At 44.7% G+C, this 15,283-nt stretch overlaps 2 protein-coding genes across 4 annotated transcripts in view; one reads left to right on the top strand and one right to left on the bottom strand.

The window, feature by feature from the left end:
* The window catches only part of LOC106570311 (PHD finger protein 14), a 539,603-nt gene extending 537,962 nt beyond the window's left edge, over positions 1-1,641 (top strand). For all 3 annotated transcript variants that reach the window (XM_082961224.1, XM_082961223.1, XM_082961222.1), the window contains one exon: positions 1,166-1,641. In XM_082961224.1, coding sequence (XP_082817350.1) covers positions 1,166-1,207 — 42 coding nt within the window. In that variant the 3' untranslated portion in view covers positions 1,208-1,641. The remainder of the gene's footprint in view (positions 1-1,165) is intronic.
* Positions 1,642-2,919: 1,278 nt separating this feature from the next.
* LOC106570288 (glycoprotein-N-acetylgalactosamine 3-beta-galactosyltransferase 1-like) lies at positions 2,920-15,148 on the bottom strand. Its single transcript, XM_014142441.3, has 4 exons — positions 14,826-15,148; positions 14,335-14,527; positions 7,088-7,752; positions 2,920-3,545 (listed from the first exon to the last, which is right to left on the bottom strand). Exons 2-4 carry the CDS (start codon positions 14,501-14,503, stop codon positions 3,369-3,371), a joined length of 1,011 nt encoding a protein of 336 aa, XP_013997916.1. The 5' UTR covers positions 14,504-14,527; positions 14,826-15,148; the 3' UTR covers positions 2,920-3,368.
* Between the last annotated feature and the right edge of the window lie 135 nt (positions 15,149-15,283).

Below are 15,283 nucleotides of genomic sequence, written 5' to 3'. Positions count from 1 at the left end.
GGGTGCTCTCATCTTATCTACGAACATAGACAGGGCTCTAACTCCTCTAGCTCCACAATGAAATAGGGTGCAGGCCAGGCAGCAGGCTGTTAGCCAGCTTGCCAGCTTAGTGGAGTCTGCCACTAGCACAGTCAGCGTAGTCAGCTCAGCTTTCCCCATTGAGACCGTGTCTGTGCCTCGATCTAGGTTGGGCAAAATTAAAAATGGCGGTGTTCGCTTTAGCAATCTCACTAGTATAAAGACCTCCTCCATTCCTGCCATTATTGAAAGAGATTGTGATACCTCACATCTCAAAATTGGGTTACTTAATGTTAGATCCCTCACTTCCAAGGCAGTTATAGTCAATGAACTAATCACTGATAATAATCTTGATGTGATTGGCCTGACTGAAACATGGCTTAAGCCTGATGAATTTACTGTGTTAAATGAGGCCTCACCCCCTGGTTACATTAGTGACCATACCCCCCGTGCATCCGGCAAAGGCGGAGGTGTTGCTAACATTTACGATAGCAAATTTCAATTTACAAAAAAAAAAACAGTAGGTCCTATGATTAAGTATAGTCTGGCCCAGGAGTGTGAAAGGCTGGAGCAACGGAAAGGCTGGAGCAACGAACCGCCCTTGCTGTCTCTGCCTTGCCGGTTCCCCTCTTTCCACTGGGATTCTCTGCCTCTAACCCTTTTACAGGGGCTGAGTCACTGGCCTACTGGTGTTCTTCCATGCCGTCCATGGGAGGGGTGCGTCACTTGAGTGGGTTGAGTCACTGACGTGGTCTTCCTGTCTGGGTTGGCGCCCCCCCCCCCCCCCCCCCTTGGGTTGTGCCATGGCGGAGATCGTTGTGGGCTATACTCGGCCTTGTCTTAGGACGGTAAGTTGGTGGTTGGAGACATCCCTCTAGTGGTGTGGGGGCTGTGCTTTGGCAAAGTGGGTGGGGTTATATCCTGCCTGTTTGGCCCTGTCCGGGGGTATCATCGGATGGGGCCACAGTGTCTTCTGATCCCTCCTGTCTCAGCCTCCAGTATTTATGCTGCAGTAGTTTATGTGTCGGGGGGCTAGGGTCAGTCTGTTACATCTGGAGTATTTCTCTTGTCTTATCCGGTGTCCTGTGTGTATTTAAATATGCTCTCTCTAATTCTCTCTTTCTCTCTTTCTGTCTTTCTCTCGGAGGACCTGAGCCCTAGGACCATGCCTCAGGACTACCTGGTATGATGACTCCTTGCTGTCCCCAGTCCACCTGGCCGTGCTGCTGCTCCAGTTTCAACTGTTCTGCCTGCGGCTATGGAACCCTGACCTGTTCACCGGACGTGCTTGTTGCACCCTCGACAACTACTATGATTATTATTATTTGACCATGCTGGTCATTTATGAACATTTTAACATTTTGACCATGTTCTGTTATAATATCCACCCTGCACAGCCAGAAGAGGACTGGCCACCCCTCATAGCCTGGTTCCTCTCTAGGTTTCTTCCTAGGTTTTTGGCCTTTCTAGGGAGTTTTTCCTAGGGAGTTTTTCCTAGCCACCGTGCTTCTTTCACATGCTTTGCTTGCTGTTTGGGGTTTTAGGCTGGGTTTCTGTACAGCACTTTGAGAATATCAGCTGATGTACGAAGGGCTATATAAAAATAAATTTGATTTGAACTAATGTTTGTGTGTTTTGCAGGGCCTCTCCCAACTCTTGTTTGTCTTTGTGTGGCTTATCAAGCTAAGTTGTCTTATCTGTACATGGATTTCTTCACACGTTTGCATACACCCACTATAAATGTTTTGTCTATGGTAGACTCAGATCTGTTTCCTTGTTCAGCTTATGTTACAACACCAGTTGTCACATCTTCAACAAACAGACGGTATTAACCCATTTGTCTCTCTGTTAGTCTGTTAAAATAGAAAGTCCTATAATATAAGCATTTATAAAACAAGTGTAATGCTTTATAACTTGTTATAATGATGTAGAAGACTTTATAAAGTCTTACAAAAACCTCTTGTCTGTTCCAGTGGTGGGGTGCAGACAGCCGTTGGACCCTGGGCCATGTCGTCAGTATGTGGTCGGGTGGTACTACGACCCGGAAGTCAACGCCTGTGCCCAGTTCTGGTACGGAGGTTGCCAGGGCAACGGAAATCAGTTTGAGTCGGAAGCTGTGTGCAGGAGCACCTGCGACTGCACGTAACAGACAGTGGTGCTTTGTTTAAAGAGAGAAGGGCCGTGTGCAAAGCCTGCACCTTTCCCAGTGTTGATGTCAGAGGGATGCACTGAAGACATGGGCTCCTATCTATCTATGGCTGCATCCCAATTCTCCCAAGGATGTGGAGTATGTAAGTGCATACTTTGGGATAAGGGTGGAGAATCGGGACACATACTCTATATCAGTTACAGTTTGACCAAAGCTCAGGCGAACGACAGCACTGCTACACTGATGCTCCAGAGAGGACCTGTATACTCTATTTCTCTATTGTGTTCTTTATGTAGTCTGTGAACCACCCCCTGTACTGTACAAATATTCAACCAGTTCATATTTTTTATATTTTCACACCCTTGTTTTTACTCATTGTGTTGCTTCAAATAATTGTCCATTAGAAGACACCTTAACTTCCAAACCAAAAACACTGAACAGATTTTCACAGGTCAGGAGTCTCATGACATAGTCAAGATTTCAACATAAAATTATATTTCTAAATTCAATACACATTTTTAGCTAACAATCTGAATTTAATATTTTACTAGACCTCCATAAATCTGTAGAACACATTAAGTACATACTTCTATTTTCATTTTAACAAAATATCATGTTAACCTTTTTTACTGTAAGTTGTAAAATATATATATTGTACAACAAAAGCAAAGAAGGAAATGTGAAACTCAAACAGAATGAACTTAGCTGTTTGTTTGAATAAATATATAATAAAATATACACAAAATATAGAATGCCCGAATCATAAGAATCTTTAATAAATATCATATGTACAGATAAGACCTAAACAGATGATACGATTAACAGTTGTGGTCGATAGTGCAAGCCTACAGTTAAAGGCAAAGTCTGAAAGATTCCTTGCTTCTCAATGCAAATTTGATTAATGATATACAATTAATAGCAAATGCCTTATGAGCTTAGTTCAACTGTCTCACCCTGTCACAAAAAAACTATGTTACTCTATTGTTCATGTTCGTTTACATAGACAACAAATACAATGTATAGCTTCAAAATATGTTTAAAACTACCATGTCAATGAATTTGATAGTGGTTCCATTTCCTTAGTCTCATTGCTCAGCTTACCAAAGAAAGTGGCAATGTCAGGCTGTTGTTTCGGCATTTAAACATGACACAGAAATAAGTTCTTTCTTCAGTGCAGTAGTCTGTCTGTGATATCTCTGTGTTAAGCAGAGACAGGTGTGGTGGTGTTACTCTCAATTTCAGCTGCTGCAGCATCAGGGTTGTACCTGTACTTGTATCCATAGGGCCGTAGATGATAGGTGAAGTATTCCAGTGTGTACATCTCTACAGGGTAGATGTAGTGAAATGATACGATGTGATCTGAACAACATTCTGGGCCCTGGGAGAAAGAAGAACGACAGTCTGATTAAGTATATTAATAGTTGTTTAGGTAGTATACCAAATGCTTTATTAAGCCTGTATAGAACATTATACAACTGTTTAAATAAGGCCCTGCAATAGACTTGTACATCAAGCTGCCTCACGCTACAGAAACAAGATAGAGGCTCTTGTCTTACGAGCCTTTCCGGCTCGCACAAACCTTGGCTACTTACTTATAAGTACAAAGCCATGAGTAAATATTTACTTTAGCTACTCATAAGCCATAATCATAACACACTGAATGTCAATCCCAAAGCATCTATGACACCTCTCACAATACATTTCACGCAATACATTTCTTTGTAGCTGTTTAGATACCAGTACAGTCAGAGGCTGGCACCGAGATGGCATTGAATGAGCTGTATTCTGTCATAAGCAAACAAGAAAACGCTCACCCAGAGACGGCGCTCCTAGTACCCAGGGACTTTAATGCAGGGAAACTTAAATCAGTTTTACCTAATTTCTATCAACATATTAAATGTGCAACCAGAGTGAAAAGAACTCTAGACCACCTTTACTCCACACAGAGATGCATACAAAGCTCGCCCTCCATTTGGCAAATCTGACCATAATTCTATCCTCCTGATTCCTGCTTACAAGCAAAAAATAAAGCAGGAAGCACCAGTGACTAGATCAATAAAAAAGTGGTCAGATGAAGCAGATGCTAAGCTACAGGACTGTTTTGCTAGCACAGACTGGAATATGTTCCGGGATTCCTCCAATGGCATTGAGGAGTACACCACATCAGTCATTGGCTTCATCAGTAAGTGCATCGATGACGTCGTCCCCACAGTGACCGTACCTACATACCCCAACCAGAAACCATGGATTACAGGCAACATCCGCACTGAGCTAAAGGCTAGAGCTGCCGCTTTCAAGAAGTGGGACTCTAACCCGGAAGCTTATAAGAAATCCCGCTATGCCCTCCGACTAACCATCAAACAGGCAAAGCATCAATACAGGACTAAGATTAAGTCGTACTACACTGGCTATGACGCTTGTCGGATGTGGCAGGGCCTGCAAACCATTAGACTACAAAAGGAAGCACAACCGAGAGCTGCCCGGTGACATGAGCCAACCGGACGAGCTAAACTACTTTATGCTAGCTTCGAGGCAAATAACACTGAAACATGCATGAGAGCACCAGCTGTACCGGAAGACTGATCACGCTCTGCGGAGCCGATGTGAGTAAGACTTTTAGACAGGTCAACATTCACAGGGCCGCAGCGCCAGACGGATTACCAGAACGTGTACTGCGAGCATGCGCTGACCAACTGGCAAGTGTCTTCACTGACATTTTCAACCTCTGTCCGAGTCTGTAATACCAACATGTTTTAAGCAGACCACCATAGTGCCTATGCCCAAAAACACTAAGGTAACCTGCCTAAATGACTACCGACCCATAACACTCACGTCTGTAGCCATCAAGTGCTTTGAAAGGCTGGTCATGGCTCACATCAACACCATCATCCCAGAAACCCGAGACCCACTCCAATTTGCATACCGCCACAACAGATCCACAGATGATGCAGTCTCTATTGCGCTACACACTGCCCTTTCCCACCTGGATAAAAGGAACACCTATGTGAGAATTGATAAGAGAATGATCTAATAAAGGTAAATGAATCAATAATCCATTATTAATTAGTAGTTATGTAGCATGGATAATGCATAATCAATGTACTGAACGTTAGTCCCATAAAGTCTAGTAGAGGCTGGAGAGGGAGAAAAAAGTGTGTGTGTATTTAGTGGGCCCAAGGGAGCAGTAGACGTGTGTGTGAGATACCGCGAGTAGCCTTCAAGGTTCTCCTAATCTCGGAGGAAAGGAACAGGCAGCGCTGGATAGTGATTAACAGTGGTGGGAAGTCAAGGGGGAGATACTGTTCACCTACTGTTTGTGTGTATGTGTGTGTGTTGGTAATATACTGTTTGTGTGGAGGTGTGGCCATAAGCGGAGAGAGAGGATAAAATGAACATCTTTGATAATGTTGGGCAGAACTTTCTCTGAATAAACTGTACGAACCTTTTGCAGAAAGCTGAGTCCTTGCCTAATTATTAACCCATTGTCTTACAAACCTTGGGAATTAATCAAGGCTTATTGATTGTTAATTATTTTCATTAGGATAGAAAATTATTTTGACAAGAATGCTATTCATTGACTACAGCTCAGCATTCAACACCATAGTGCCCTCAAAGCTCATCAATAAGCTAAGGACCCTGGGACTAAACACCTCCCTCTGCAACTGGATCTTGGATTTCCTGACGGGCTGCCCCCAGGTGGTAAGGGTAGGTAACAACACATCCTCCACGTTGATCAACACAGGGGCCCCTCAGGGGTGCGTGCTTAGCCCCCTCCTGTACTCCATGTTCACTCATGATTTCACGGCCAGGCACGACTCCAACACCGTCATTAAATTTGCCGATGACACAACAGTGCCGATGACACAACAGCCTGATCACAGACAACAACAAGACAGCCTATAGGGAGGAGGTCAGAGACCTGGCCGTGTGGTGCCAGGACAACAACCTCTCCCTCAACATGATCAAGTGAAAGGAGATGATTGTGGACTACAGGAAAAAGAGGACAGAGCACGCCCCCATTCTCATTGACGGGGCTGCAGTGGAGCAGGTTGAGAGCTTCAAGTTCCTTGGTGTCCACATCACTACCAAACTGGTCCAAGCACACCATGACAGTCGTAAAGCGGGCACGACAAAACCTATTCCCCCTCAGGAGACTGAAAAGATTTGGCATGGGTCCTCGGTTCTACAGCTGCACCATCGAGAGAATCCTGAATGGTTGCATCACTGCCTGGTAATGCAACTGCTCAGCCTCCGACCGCAAGGCACTACAGAGGGTAGTGCGAACGGCCCAGTACATCACTGGGGCCAAGCTTCCTGCCATCCAGGACCTCTATACCAGGCGGTATTAGAGGAAGGCCCTGAAAATTGTCAAAGACTCCAGCCACCCTAGTCTCTGTTACCACACGGCAAGTGGTACCGGAGTGCCAAGTCTAGGTTCAAGAGGCTTCTAAACAGCTTCTACCCCCAAGCCATAAGACTCCTGAACAGCTAATCAAATGGCTACCCAGACTATTCAATTTTTTTTCCTGTGCTGGCCACCCGTGGGAATCGAACCCCAACCCTGGCGTTGCAAACACCATGCTCTACCAACTGAGCTACAGGGAAGGCCTACAGGGGGGTGTACCGGCACCCCCCTGTATATGTTATTTTTTACTGCTCCTCTTTAATTACTTGTTACTTTTATCTTTTATTTTTATCTGTATTTTTTTTAAACTGCACTGTCGGTTAGGGGCTCGTAAGTAAGCAATTCACTGTAAGGTCTACACCTGTTGTATTCGGCACATGTGACTAATAAAATTTGATTACACATGGAGACAGCATCACACCCACATACAGACCTGAAAATATAATTGAATAGAATGGTATGTATGATTATACTTCATGTAAGTGTCCACTTCATTAGGGTTAGGCTATGCTTACCTCTCTTAGTTTGTAGTGGTCGTATAAGAGATGCAAGGGCAGTTTTCTGGGTGGCTTTTTGATCAGGTGCTTGTGTGGTGGGTAGGGATGAAACGTCTGCCTTCCCTTCACATCTCTGGAGTCCCCCGGCTCCACACCCATAGTCTCCATACACTTCCCTAGAGCCATGTCTTCTATGATGGAGAAGTGGGAACATTTCCCTGTGTCGAATCCCTTGATGAACCTTCTGACGGCTTCTTTACTGAGGACATAGCCGGCTCCACCACTCATGTAACCCTGCTGGACGAACGGGCGGAACCTTCGCCCAAAGTATACAGGCTTCTCCGGGTCCTGTTTAGACAATGTGTATCGGAGGTTCTCGATGACCACGAACGTGTCATCGTCGGCTTTGAGGACCCAGTCGTAGTCGTTGCGGTGGTGTTGGTAGATGTACTGGAAGGCTCTGATGGTCTTCCAGTAGAGCTGGTCTCGTCCCTCGCTTACGTTGAGCCCCACCGTGGGGAATTCGGTCTCCACTGAGCTCATGTAGAGGATTTTATTGCATCGTTTGGCCCAGGTGGCCCGGATGTGTTTGGTTCTGGACTCCAGGTTCTTAGGCCCAGTCATGATCCAACATAGTAGTCGTACATTTTGGGACAGGTTGGCTGCAACACTCCTGTCCTCATCTGAAAGAGATCATTTAAAAATAATGAATAAAAAGTGTGGTCAATTAGCACATGGTGTCCCAAACTCGGTCCTGGGGTGCGTGCTTAGACACCTCCTGTACTCCCTGTTTGCCCACGTCTGCGTGGCCTTGCACAATTTCAACACCATCATTAAGTTTGCCGGCGACACAACGGTGGTAGGCCGGATCACCGATGACGATGAGTCAGCCGACAGGGAAGAGGTTAGAGACCAACAGTGAGGGAAAAAAGTATTTGATCCCCTGCTGATTTTGTACGTTTGCCCACTTACAAAGAAATGATCAGTCTATAATTTTAATGGTAGGTTTATTTGAACAGTGAGAGACAGAATAACAACAAAATCCAGAAAAACGCATGTCAAAAATGTTATAAAATGATTTGCATTTTAATGAGGGAAATACGTATTTGACCCCCTCTCAATCAGAAAGATTTCTGGCTCCCAGGTGTCTTTTATACAGGTGCGTTTTTAGTTGTGCCAGGACAACAATTTCTCCCTTAACATCAGCAAGACAAAGGAGCTGATCGTGGACTACAGGAAATGGAGGACCAAGCACGCAGCCTTTCACATCGACAGGGCTGTAGTGGAGCAGGTCGAGAGCTTCAAGTTCCTCTGTGTTCACATCACTATGGAATTATCATGATTCACACACACACACACCAACAAAGTCATGAAGAGAGCATGAAAACACCTCTTCCACCTCAGGAGGCTGAAAAGATTTGGCATGGGCCCTCAGATCCTCAAAAAGGTATACAGCTGCACCATTGAGAGCATCTTGACTGGCTGCGTCACGGCTTGGTATGGCAACTGCTTGGCATGGCAACTGCTTGGCATCTGACCCCAAGGCACTACAGAGGGTAGTGTGTACGGCCCATTACATCACTGAGGCCGAGCTCCCTGCCATCCAGGACCTCTGTACCAGGCGGTGTCAGAGGAAGGCCCTAAAAAGTTTCAACTGTTCTCTCTGCTACTGCATGGCAAGCTGTACAGATGCACCAAGTCTGAAAGCAACAGGACCCTGAACAGCTTTTCAAATCAAATCAAATGTTATTTGTCACATACACAAGGTTAGCAGATGTTAATGCAAGTGTAGCGAAATGCTTGTGCTTCTAGTTCCGACCATGCAGTAATATCTAACAAGTAATCTAACCTAACAATTTCACAACAACTACCTTATACACACACACGAGTGTAAAGGAATGAATAAGAATATGTACATAAAAAATATATGAATGAGCGATGGCCGAACGGCATAGGCAAGATGCAGTAGATGGTATAGAGTACAGTATATACATATGAGATGAGTAATGTAGGGTATGTAAACATTATATAAAGTGGCATTGTTTAAAGTGGCTAGTGATACATTTATTACATCAATTTTTCATTATTAAAGTGGCTAGAGATGAGTCAGTATGTTGGCAGCAGCCACTCAATGTTAGTGATGGCTGTTTAACAGTTTGATGGCCTTGAGATAGAAGCTGTTTTTCAGTCTCTCGGTCCCCACTTTGATGCTCCTGTACTGACCTCGCCTTCTGGATGATAGCGGGGTGAACAGGCAGTGGCTCGGGTGGTTGTTGTCCTTGATGATCTTTTTGGCCTTCCTGTGACATCGGGTGGTGTAGGTGTCCTGGAGGGCAGGTAGTTTGCCCCCGGTGATGCGTTGTGCAGACCTCACTACCCTCTGGAGAGCCTTACGGTTGTGGGCGGAGCAGTTGCTGTACCAGGCGGTGATGCAGCCCGACAGGATGCTCTCGATTGTGCATCTGTAAAATTTTGTGAGTGTTTTTGGTGACAAGCCGAATTTCTTCAGCCTCCTGAGGTTGAAGAGGAGCTGCTGCGCCTTCTTCACCACACTGTGCTGTGTGGGTGGACCATTTCAGTTTGTCCGTGATGTGTACGCCGAGGAACTAAAAACTCTCCACCTTCTCCACTACTGTCCCGTCGATGTGGATAGGGGCCTGCTCCCTCTGCTGTTTCCTGAAGTCCACGATCATCTCCTTTGTTTTGTTGACATTGAGTGTGAGGTTATTTTCCTGACACCACACTCTGAGGGCCCTCACCTCCTCCCTGTAGGCCATCACGTCTTTGTTGGTAATCAAGCCTACCACTGTAGTGTCGTCTGCAAACTTGATGATTGAGTTGGAGGCGTGCATGGCCACGCAGTCATGGGTGAACAGGGAGTACAGGAGAGGGCTGAGAACACACCCTTGTGGGGCCCCAGTGTTGAGGATCAGCGGGGTGTTGATGTTGTTTCCTACCCTTCACCACCTGGGGGCGGCCCGTCAGGAAGTCCAGGACCCAGTTGCACAGGGCAGAGTCGAGACCCAGGGTCTGGAGCTTAATTTTTTAAAAACATTTTACGTCATTTAGCAGACGCTCTTATCCAGAGCGACTTACAGTAGTGAATGCATACATTTCATAAATGTTTTGTTCCGTACTGGTCCCCCGTGGGAATCGAACCCACAACCCTGGTGTTGCAAACACCATGCTCTACCAACTGAGCCACACGGGACTAATGACGAGTTTGGAGGCTACTATGGTGATAAATGCTGAGCTGTAGTCGATGAACAGCATTTTTACATAGGTATTCCTCTTGTCCAGATGGGTTAGGGCAGTGTGCAGTGTGATTACGATTGCATCGTATGTGGACCTATTGGGGCGGTAAGCAAATTGGAGTGGGTCTAGGGTGTCAGGTAGAGTGGAGGTGATATGGTCCTTTACTAGTCTCTCAAGCACTTCATGATGACGGAAGTGAGTGCTACAGGGCGATAGTCATTTAGCTCAGTTACCTTCTCTTTCTTGGGAACAGGAACAATGGTGGCCCTCTTGAAGCATGTGGGAAAAGCAGACTGGGATAAGGATTGATTGAATATGTCCGTAAACACACCAGCCAGCTGGTCTGCGCATGCTCTGAGGACGCGGCTGGGGAATGCCGTCTGGGCTGGCAGCCTCGCAAGGGTTAACACGTTTAAATGTTTGACTCACGTTGGCTGCAGTGAAGGAGAGCCCGCAGGTTTTTGTAGCGGGTCGTGTCAGTGGCACTAAGTTGTCCTCAAAGCGAGCAAAGAAGTTGTTTAGTTTGTCTGGGAGCAAGACATCGTGGTCCGCGACGGGGCTGGTTTTCCTTTTGTAGTCCGTGATTGACTGTAGACCCTGCCACATACCTCTTGTGTCTGAGCCGTTGAATTGCGACTCTACTTTGTCTCTATACTGACGCTTAGCTTGTTTGATTGCCTTGCGGAGGGAATAGCTACACCGTTTGTATTCGGTCATGTTTCCGGTCACCTTGCCCTGATTAAAAGCAGTGGTTCGCGCTTTCAGTTTTGTTTGAATGCTGCCATCAGTCCACGGTTTATGGTTGGGGAATGTTTTGATAGACGCTGTGGGTACAACATCACCGATGCACTTGCTAATAAACTCGCTCACCGAATCAGCATATTGTGGAACATATCCCAGTCCACGTGATCGAAGCAATCTTGAAGCGTGGAATCCGATTGTTCGGACCAGCATTGAACAGACCTGAGCACGGGCGCTACCTGTTTTAGTTTCTGTCTATAGGCTGGGAGCAACAAAATGGAGTCGTGGTCAGATTTTCCGAAAGGAGGGCGGGGGAGGGCTTTATATGCATCGCGGAAGTTAAAATAACAATGATCCAGGGTTTTGCCAGCCCGGGTCGCGCATTCGATATGCTGATAAAATTTAGGGAGCCTTGTTTTCAGATTAGCCTTGTTAAAATCCCCAGCTACAATAAATGCAGCTTCAGGATATGTGGTTTCCAGTTTACATAGAGTCAAATGTAGTTCTTTCAGGGCCGTCTGTGTCTGATTGGGGCAGGATATACATGACTGTGATTATGATCAAAGAGAATTCTCTTGGTAGATAATGCAGTCGGCATTTGATTGTAAAGAATTCTAGGTCAGGTGAACAAAAGGACTTGAGTTCCTGTATGTTATGATCACACCACGTCTCTTTAATCGTAAGGCATACACCCCCGCCCTTCTTACCAGAGAGATGTCTGTTTCTGTCGGCGCGATGCGTGAAGAAGCCGGGTGGCTGTACTGACTCTGACGTATCCCGAGTGAGCCATGTTTCCGTGAAACAGAGAACGTTACAATCTCTGATGTCTCTCTGGAAGGTAATCCTTGCTCGGATTTCGTCTACCTTGTTGTCAAGAGACTGGACATCGGCAAGTAGTATGCTCGGGAGCAGTGCGCGATGTGCCCGTCTACGGAGCCTGACCAGAAGACCGCTCAGTCTGCCCCTTCTGCGGCGTCGTTGTTTTGGGTCGCCGGCTGGGATCTGATCCATTGTCCTGGGTGGTGGACCAAACAGAGGATCCGCTTCGGGAAAGTCGTATTCCTGGTCGTAATGTTGGTGAGTTGACTTTGCTCTTATATCCAATAGTTACTCCCGACTATATGTAATAAAACCTAATATTTCCTGGGGTAACAATGTAAGAAATAACACAAAAAACAAAATACTGCATAGTTTCCTAGGAACGCAATGCGAGGCGGCCATCTCTGTCGGCACCGGAAGTAAGACTGCTAAATATCCGATAGGCTAAGGTACAGGCAGAGAATAGGCAAAATGCGTTTTTAGTGAGGCAGGCAAAAACTATCATACATGGGAGGATTAAATTACGGGGAAAAACAGAGCTCCGAATAGAAGTGTGTCACAAAACAAACAATACCTCACAAAGATGGGGTGCAAAGAACTGAACTAAATAGTGTGATAATGACATACAGGTGTGTGAACAGATGATCAGAATTCAGGTGATGGGGAGTGAGCTGCGTTCAGGGGATCTATGTGTTTGAGCGTATCATGACACAAGGTGAGATCCAGATGCAGACACAAGAGGCAGATTGTTGGAGTCTTACAGTGTTTATTAATCCAAAAGGAGTAAGCAAGAGACTGGTCATGGACAGGCAAAAGGTCAAAACCAGATCAGAGTCCAGGAGGTACAGAGTGGCAGACAGGCTCGTGGTCAAGGCAGGTAGAATGGTCAGGCAGGCGGGTACAAAGTCCAGAAACAGGCAAGGGTCAAAACGGGGAGGACTAGAAAAGGAGAAATGCTGGTTGACTTGGAAACATACAAGACCAACTGGCACAGAGAGACCGGAAACAGGGATGAATACACTGGGGAAAATCAACGACACCTGGAGGGGGTGGAGACAATCACAACGACAGGTGAAACAGATCAGGGCGTTACAGAGCGTGTGAGTTGGAAGCAGACATTACAGCTGTTACTGTTTATTATCTATCTTCTTAACTAGTTACTTTATACTTAGCTATATGTACATTCTGTACAATGACAATCTACATGATTCTGTGTTTTCAACTTTGTGGCAACAGTTTGGGAAAGGCACTTTCCTGTTTCAGCACGACATTGCCCCTGTGAACAAAGCGAGGTCCATACAGAAATGGTTTGTCGAGATCGGTGTGGAAGAACTTGACTGGCCTGCACAGAGCCCTGACCTCAACTCCATCTAACACCTATGGGATAAATTGGAACGCCGACTGTGAACTAGGCCTAATCGCCCAACATTAGTGCCCAACCTCACTAATGCTCTTGTGGCATAATGGAAGCAAGTCTCCACAGCAATATTCCAACATTTAGCGGTTTCCTTCCTCTCTGGCAACTGAGTTAGGAAGGACGCCTGTATCTTTGTGGTGACTGGGTGTATTGATACACCATCCAAAGTGTAATTAATAACTTCTTGATGCTAGAAGGGATATTCAATGTCCGATTTTAGTTTTTATCCATCTACCAATAGGTGGGTTTTCCTTCTTTGCTAGGCGTTGGAAAACCTCCCTGGCCTTTGTGGTTGAATCTATGTTTGAACTTCACTGCTCGACTGAGGTACCAAAAATCATGTTAAACACTTATTGCACACAGAGTGAGTCCATGAATTTATTATGTGACTTCTTAAGCACATTTCAACTTTTCAAGACATTTCAGCTTTTAATTTTTTATACATTTGCAAAAATGTCTAAAAACATAATTCCACTTTGACATTATGGGGTATTGTATGTAGGGCAGTGACACAAAATTTCAATTTAATCAATTTTAAATCAGGCTGTAGCACAACAAAATGTGGAAAAAGTCAAGGGGTGTGAATACTTTCTGGAGGCACTGTATTTGAATCAGCTGTGTTGTGCTAGAGCACCCACATTTTTAAGTTGGGGCCAGGACTGAGTTTGGGAAACTGATTTAGCAGATGCTATTATCCAAAGTATTTGGTTGTGTCATTGAAACAACTGCATGTGGCCTATGCAGGAATCAAACCCCTAACAGTAGTGTTCCCAGCACTGTGCTCTAATCCACTGGCCTCTTGGAACCAGAATTCTTTCAGGAATCACAGATGTTAGAAGATTCTCTCTCACACACACACAAAAAAAGCTTTCTACTTAGACTTAGACCTTACATCGTCATAGCAAGTGGAGAAAACCTCAAAACGCATTTGTTTACATTACATTCGTTTTTGATGAATAACATTTTATTACAATATTGGGATTAAGAAAGCCACAAATAAAATGCAGTGAATGGATGTTCAGAAGTAAATTACCTGAGTGTATGTGTCTTGGAACCCTTTTGTCATAATGAACTCCACTGGAGTAACCCAGTGAGAAAACAGCTGGTTTTGCAGTGCTGGTGTCCAAGTAAACAAAGTATTGAATAGACAGAAATCCTATACACAGCCCAGACACAAAGGGTACAGGTGAAAGAGTGATCATAATTCCCCTCTTTTAGACCAAACCCTGTGAGTGATACAAAAAAATAAGTGAGTTAGGGCAGGTGAACAAACACTTGTTACTTCCAACCTGTCAAAAATAATTTGCCAATATGCTATATACAGTATTCAACTGACGTTGACTGTGCTATCATGTTCAAGATCAGTTTACAAGGGGGATGTATTTAAAATAAAGGATTGTAATAATGACTCTCAATCAAAGTCATTGTTACTTTTTAAGTTACAATAAAACATTTTGCAACATTTTGATATGAAAATATTTTGACATTATCGTTGGTAATTTTTAATGAAAAAAATGGGCTTACCAGTTCACACAAAAATGTAAAAAAATATATTCTCCTCTGATTGTGGATAACGCCGGAGTAGAAACATGGAGTGACAAGAATAAGAGCACATAGTGGTGGGAGTGAGTTTTATAGGCCGGTTAATTCCTCCAATACGCATGCATGGAATGTTACCAAGCAGTTATTGCGTTTGCCTTGTCTGATACATCTGATGATGAGACTGAAATTATGTATGTACACTAGTAGGCTATAATTGACAAATTTTCAGTCAGTGCATGATCATATCCACGGATCCAAATGGTATCCGTATTTGTTGTTTAAATTCGGATATTGAACGAACGGTACACGGATCGTGCTTTCATCCATTTACCTGCAATCACAAGAATGTTCTAGGAAACAACAAATCGATTTAGTCAGTGTCGCCTTTATTTTTTTCTCTTTATTTTGGGAGAGGGAGCTCAAATAAAAATGTCCTGTTT

Source organism: Salmo salar, chromosome 14 (assembly GCF_965601325.2).
Source record: "Salmo salar chromosome 14, fSalSal1, whole genome shotgun sequence".
Taxonomy (NCBI): domain Eukaryota; kingdom Metazoa; phylum Chordata; class Actinopteri; order Salmoniformes; family Salmonidae; genus Salmo; species Salmo salar.
This window is presented reverse-complemented; position numbering and strand designations above follow the sequence as displayed.